This window comes from Macaca nemestrina, chromosome 2 (genome assembly GCF_043159975.1).
Source record: "Macaca nemestrina isolate mMacNem1 chromosome 2, mMacNem.hap1, whole genome shotgun sequence".
In the NCBI taxonomy this organism is placed as follows: domain Eukaryota; kingdom Metazoa; phylum Chordata; class Mammalia; order Primates; family Cercopithecidae; genus Macaca; species Macaca nemestrina.
Genome location: NC_092126.1, coordinates 62,983,270 through 62,990,645, shown reverse-complemented (window position 1 = coordinate 62,990,645; position 7,376 = coordinate 62,983,270). Strand labels below are relative to the sequence as shown.

General features: G+C 44.8%; 1 protein-coding gene across 1 annotated transcript; it reads right to left on the bottom strand.

The window, feature by feature from the left end:
• Window positions 1-249: 249 nt before the first annotated feature.
• On the bottom strand, window positions 250-4,445 carry C2H3orf80 (chromosome 2 C3orf80 homolog). Its single transcript, XM_011752719.2, has one exon. It carries the CDS (start codon window positions 3,943-3,945, stop codon window positions 3,202-3,204), a length of 744 nt encoding a protein of 247 aa, XP_011751021.1. The 5' UTR covers window positions 3,946-4,445; the 3' UTR covers window positions 250-3,201.
• Window positions 4,446-7,376: the final 2,931 nt, after the last annotated feature.

Genomic DNA, 7,376 nt, shown 5'->3' with positions numbered 1-7,376 from the left:
ACATGGCAAAACCCCATCTCTACAAAAAAATACAAAAATTAGCTGGGTGTGGTGGTGTGTACCTATAGTCCCAGCCACGCAGGAGGCTGAGGCAAGAGGATCCCTTGAGCCCAGAAGGTCAAGGCTGCAGTGAGTGGTGATCATGCCACTGCACTTCAGCCTGGGCAACAAAGTGAGCTCTTTTCTCAAAAAAAAAAAAAAATATATATATATATATATATGTGTATATATATATATACACCATAAAATTAGTGTTCCATATTAATTCCATTAATATTTCATGCCATAAGTTAATAGTATATTATTCTACATATAGTTAAAGAACACAATGTTCTATCCTCCACTTTTACTATGGAATATTAAAAAGAAGTAAAATCATTTGTGAGTTTTTTTAGGTAACAGGATAACCATTTTCTATATTAATAAACACATGCAATGATATATAATAGGTTCTGTCTATATAATAAATAATTTCCAAGTGAAATCTATAAAGCTTAACACCCAGATACTGCTCTTACTGCTTTAAAAATGTTTCTATCCAGGCAATCCAACGTTACGAACACACAGGTTCTGTGTGTGTTAATATGGTCTGTTATATGTGTATGTATTCCCATGAGGCATGTTCATTTATCATTAATAAAATACTGTTTTAAAGAATTTTTTCCACAAAATTATGCCTGAACAAAATTGTCCTTGGTAAATCAATGGATTGCAAGAAAAAAAACCCCACAGTAGAGTCAAACTCATTTCTGTTGAACTGAGGGATGTGAATAAAAGCTTGTGGGTTGGGCAGGTAAAAAACAGGTGAAAACTTGTCATTTTAAAATTCAGTAGAACCTCATTGTGTGATTGGTATCAAGTGTAATTACCACTTTATAGACATTCTAGATTTTAGGGAGAGAAATGTTCCATAGTTGATAAAAGAGAAATATACTTGATCCATATTTTTCATAGGATTTTGTTGAATTTCTTTAAGATGTTATGGTAACAACATATAGACTGCTTCATATACTGGCACAGGTATTATTTGGATATCTAGGTTGATGTTGCAGATACAGGTAACATTTGTGAAATGTGAAAAACAGGAACTTCAAAGAATAAATTATTTTTTAAAATACGGCAACTTTCCAGTTTGAATGGTAAGTAGTATTGATAGCCACCTATAACAAAAATATACGGTATTTGAGTAATATTAATATGTGATTATCTATATAATGTAATTAAATTTTGTACCATTCTCAACTGATATAGCCTCAACTCCTGATACTTTTGTCAATTCACAGCTCAAATTGCTTTAAATGACAAATAGACATATTTCATATTTTGATACACTACCATATAGCCATGCATCTGATAAAATTTGCACAGAGAAAAGATTTTAATGTTTTTGCTATGTTTTAATACACTTCAAATGATTTTTCTTTAGTCACAAGGTCATTAGTTTTTAGAAGTTTAAAGTAAATCATCCTCTTTTATTACAATTCAGACATTTAAAAATTTCTCAGAACTGTCAGACTTTTTCAACCAGCCTTTAAAAGTTTAATCAAATAATTTTCTTCTAATACAAGTCAGATATTTTAAAATTTTTCAGGAGTGGCAGACTTCTTCAATCAGAAGAACAATGTTCTAAAAACATGTATGAGATCCATGTGTGTAATCATTCTTGATATAACAACATTCACCTTTTCCCAAGCAGAGAAACCTTTTGTATTTCCTTCTCCTTTCAGGAGAATGACAAACTGTATTAACACTATTATAAACAATGTGTATATAGTACATAGACAATATGCATATGTACATTACACACAATGTATTAAAATATATTATCTTTTACTTTTAAAGGGCGTGTCACAGAACAGGAAACTGATACAATGACACTTGTTTCTTAAAAGAAGCTGACTGAATCCTTCTGTAGCACATTACCGCACAATTAATGGCTTTAAACAAAAGTTACAAGTCACAAGTTCTTATGTTTTGGATCATGTTGTGGAATGTATTCCAAATGAAAAATGGAGGAGAAAGTGCACAACATCATATGCTTCATGGTATGGCATATACATGTCAATTATTTTTACATATAGTTATGTGATGAATGATACAATTAAGAGCTATACTACATAATGCATACAGTTATTATTATAAAAAGTTATATATTATGCCACAGTACTAAAAATAAAATATATTCTTCTCAAATAGTGAAAATAAGATATCCGTCAATGTTTTTAGGTCACATATGCTTCCTCGTTTGACCATACCTCTGTTTTTCTTTTTTAATGAAATAATTTCATGAATTATTAAACAATAATGACAGAGTATGGGCAATTTTCTGACCATTAATGGCCTACAAAAAGTGATAAGACGATTACCTTGTCATGAATTTGCTGAAATACCCTACTGTTGCATTCAATGCATGATAAAAATATTAGAATAAAAGACAAATAAATATAAATACCTTCTCAGTTATTGAACAGTCAAAAGTCCAGTCGAGTGGATACACATGGTTGCTGTGCCCTGAGTAGGTACAGCAACTAACCTTGTATCACAGGTGTTCCCCATAGCCCACTCCCCGCACTCCACCTAATTGTGAAACACCAGCTGTGACTATTTGCTCGATCAGGAAGACACTGAGGGATTTTTTGGGGGTCTGCCGCACAGAAGCGATTCCACCATACCCAAGTGGCGCTCTCCCACACCCACGTGCAGCAGTCCCCGGTCGCAGCTGGTCCTCAACGGCTCCTCGCCCTCTGCCCACCCTGGGAGACCGTGACCTGTCCAGGTGGCAGGTAGGGAAAGGAGAGGAACTGCACTCCTTTCTCCTCAGCCCTAAAGAAGACCGCCCTTCTCTCGACGCACCAAAGGGCTCACATGTTCTCTTTGACTGGGGAAGCAGGCACTTACGAGTGAACCACAATACGAGGCAAGGCAGAGGGCGGGTACATCCTTCGAAGGTGCGCTCGAGGGTCGCCTGCTGCAGCCGCACCCGCCACACGTGCCCCACGTTTCTTTGAACGGAATGAAACGCAGAGAAACATAAGATCCCGGGAGAACGCGAGGGAGACGAGTGACCCCAACCCGGTTGCGGGGTGCCAGGCAGTTAGGACAGGGTGCCAGATAAGGTCTGAGGCAGTTGGCAGCGGCACCCCGGCCGTTGCGTGCCACCCGTAGCCCCCAGCCCTGCACCAGCCGCCGATCCCCGAGCGCTCAGATAAGGGGGAAGCGGCCCTCGCCGCCGTCGGGCTCCGCGGCGACCCCGCCTCGCGGGCGGCCGAGCACTGACACTGGCAGCACGACCTCCCCGGGGCTGAGCTGCTGCAGCCGCATGGACTCCTCGTAGGTGGGCAGATACTTGACCTCCTCGTAGCTGGGCAGCTGCAGGAAGACCGGCGACACTACACGCAGCTCGTGCTCTGAGGCGCAGGAGGGGTCCAAGCGCCCGCCGCCTCCCCGGCCTCGGCCGCCGCCGCCACTGTCCAGCAGTGAGTCTTGCGAGCCGGCTGCCGCCTCGTCGCGTAGCAGAGCGGGCGAGTCGTCGTCGTCGTCGGGCGGCCCCGCGCCCCCCAGCGGTCCGGCGCCCCCAGGAGGCCCGGGCCGCTGTCCTGGGCGCGCCTGGCCTCGCGGGTACCTGCGTGGACTGGGGCAGATGATGCGCTGCAGGAAATAGCCGATGGCGAAGAGCACCAGCAGGATGAGCAGCCCGGAGAGCTTGCGAACGAACCAGCCCACGTTGTCCAGGAAGGCGTGCAGCGGTAGCTTGCAGCAGCGTACCGCCGTGGCGTTGGTCGCGTCGCAGCAGCGCTCCCGCTCGCCGCACGCCAGCTCCGCGCAGCCCCCGCCGCCCCGCGAGGGCGCCACCAGCGCCAGCGCCAGCAGTAGCAGCAGCGGCAGCAGAGGCGGCGGCGCTGGAGCCACCGACAGGCCCTCGGCCGTGACCCCAGGTCCCCACATGGCCCGCGCAGACCTCGGCTAACGTCCGGGACGGGAGGCTGGGGAGTCCGTCCTCCCGCGCGTCCGTCGGCCCCTCCCCAGCGCTCCTCTCTGGTCCCGCGCGCGCCGCCTCCCGCGCCTCAGCTACCTGCGGCCGGAGCAGTCCTCACTTGGCCACGCTTGGGCGGGAGGAGGAGCCCGCGGCGCGCCTAGGCTGCGGGAGGCGGCTGCTACTCGCGGCCCAAGCAGCTGCCCGAGCTTCTGATCTTAACCTCGCGCGCCCAACCTCCCGGGCCGGGTGCAAGGGGTCCGGAGCCTCCCTAAATGGCAGAGGCAGCCCGCGAGGGGCTGCCGTGGGCATCTTGGCCCCGGCCGTCCGCGTTTTTCCTCCCCCGCCTTGTCGCTCTCTGGGACTAGAAGGGTTAACGCTCTGCTCTCAGCCCGGGAGCCCCTTGATCTTGATTAATTCAGCCTTCGCGCTTAGGCCCGCCAGACGGGCGGGGGCTCTCGTTCGCGTAGGTGTCTCCGTTTTAAGTGATTGGATTTCCCCAGGAATGTTATTTAAATTGACTTGCGACTGGGATTCGCTTACCATCTTTCTTGTGATCTTCCAATTAAAAATAGATGATGACCATTAATGGCCAGTCAGTCCCCTCTGCTGTCCCAGAGTTTGGGGATGGGGGGCGGGGACCGGCGGATAATTCTGCTTGCAGGCAGGTCCAGGGAACTGAGAACTCGCGATTCCCAGGAAACCTCCAGAACAGGTAGAGAATTTCTCATAGAGGGGCAGATCAGGGCACCACAGAGGTAGCCCCAGAGGGACAGGGAAGCACTCTGTCAAGGTGACCTTAGTTAATCAAGGAGAAATGAGGGAAGCGTATTTTCCCAGTGGCTCATCCGACAAGCCCCACTGGGTCCGAAGCACAGAGCAAAGATTTGGGTTGCGGGGGTGAAAGGAGGCCCCCGCCTTGAGCATAAATAACATATCCGTGAAATGTCTAAGGAGGTTGCAAGTGATTGGCAACGTTCTTGAGCATTGATTTGCGCCCAAAGGGTCTTTTTCAAGATTATTATTGTTCGCAAAGTTTGACTTTAAAGGAAGTTTGTGCTCCCACTTAACATGGAACAGCGTTTACCTTGCCTTGGTGTCACCATTCTCTGCGGAAGCCCGTTAGCGCACACAGCACACATAAGGGGTGGCAGTTTCCGCGGTCCCTGACTGGCAGGCACATCTACATGGTGCAGTTAGGCTCTACCCCCATGGTGGATAGAGCCACACCACGGGGAAGCCAGGAGATTGCCACTTTTATTAAGGCAGACTGCAGTAGACAATCATTCCCTCACCCCTTAAACACGAGGACCCCTTGAAGAGAAACCAAAGGGAAAATTCCATAGTCACGGAGAGAAAAAAAAAAAAAGTAAAAGCAAAGGAACAATACACAGACAAGATTCAACCGTGGATCAGATAAAAGCAAAGATTTCTCCCTGAGTGAGTCATCGTGTATCTCTGTAACAAAGTGATGATGGAACAAGAAGGTTGGCAATGGTGGTTTGATTGAGACAGGTCATCTCTCAGCCTAAATGAAACATTTTAAATATATGTGCTGGTGTGAACACCTTTCTTTGCCTCACACTCCAAAATGATCCTTTCTACTTGAGAGAAGCTTCTAAGTGTTAGACAAGATATAATACATAAAGCTTGCTTGAGCACAGGTCCCTTTTTTGCAAGCTCTTCAGAAGCCACATTTCTCTGTTACGATCTCTTTGTAGGGAGGCATATTACCTATTTTGCAAAGGCATATTACCTATTTTGCAGTGGATTTCAAATTGTAAAATAATGGGATGAAAATGATTCATTTTAATACAGCGATTTATTTTATTTTATTTTTTTAGACAGAGTCTTACTCTGTCACTTGGGCTTGAGTGCAGTGGCACAGTCTCGGCTCACTGCAACCTCTGCCTCCTGGGTTCAAGCGATTCTCCTGCCTCAGCCTCCTGAGCAGCTGGGATTACAGGTGTGCACCACCACACCCAGCAACTTTTTGTATTTTCATTAGAGACAGATTTTCGCTATATTGGCCAGGCTGGTTTTGAACTCCTGACCTCAAGTGATCCATTTGCTTTGGCCTCCTAAAGTGCTGGGAATACAGGCGTTAGTCACCACACCTGGCCAGAAAATTATATTCTTTCATTCACCCATTCTTTTGCTAAATTTACACTGAACATTTTCTATGTTTAGGGAACTCTGCTAGATGCTCGTTGTAACAGAAAAATACTGACTCCTCCCCAGCGTGGAGTAAACCCAGGCCTGCACTCCCAGCTTCAACTAAATGGAGTAAAGGAGAGATGGCACAGAAGGCAACAAATGGCAGTTTCCTCTTCTATCATGACTTGTTATTACTCTCCCAAAGGAAAAATAAAATTAATGAATTTCAAACAATTTCAGGAATGAAGGCAGTTCATAGCTTGAGATGGGCTTTGAATATGAAATGGAAAAAATATAAACCCTCTTTGGGTTTTGATTATCTGAGTTTTTGGGATTTCTACCAGTAGTAGCAAGAACAGTGACAAAAGTAAAGGGGGTTATACGGCTGATGATACCTTAGAGAAAGTCCCCTGCTTATTATTATTTTGAAATTACTAAGGAGCATTTAAATGGTTTCATTTCTAGCTACCTTTCAATAGTTAGAATTTGCAGAATATTAGGTAGGACATAGTAGAAGAACAACATAGATTGTACATAGCATCATCAATTAAAGACCCTCTATAGAAACTGGCACCTCTTTATTTCTTCTCTGATCTCTCAGTTTCACTTAATTCATTTCTATTTGCAATGTAACTTATTGTGTACAATCTTTCAAAGGAAAGAATAGAAACCTTATAACTTTAAAAGCCCCAGGAAAGACACAATCTTCATTACTCAGCATCCTTATTATTTTCTTCAGATTCAACACACACATAAATGGGGTAGATTGAGCTGCCCGAAAGTCAAATTCAAGCCATTTAGTGAGGAAGACAGAATTTAATGGTATGTTTCATAGAATGACCACAGTGCAAAAATTAAAACCTCATTTTGTTAAAAAAAAAAGTTGCACAAAATGTGTTAAGTGAGAACAAGAGAGAGCGAGAGGAAAAAACCCAAAGGTGGGAGGAGACTCACCTTTTTCCAAAAAGCATGGTCTTGATAAAGATTAAGAACTTAAACTTCGTTACCATACTGTAGAGCTTGAATGATAGTTTTTGAACATTTTCTCTTCCTGATTTATTTGCATTCACACCAAAGAATGCCAAATTAGCCATACTTTTCAACTTTCTAGAACAGAAGAAGGTAAACAGCACAGCAAAACTGGCTGCTATTTTACCTGTGTCTCTGGGAGCTGTCTTGATAGCTTGAGAAAGACTTAGTGGCTCCATCATGCAACCTTCTGTTCTAACACATGACACAGGCCCAG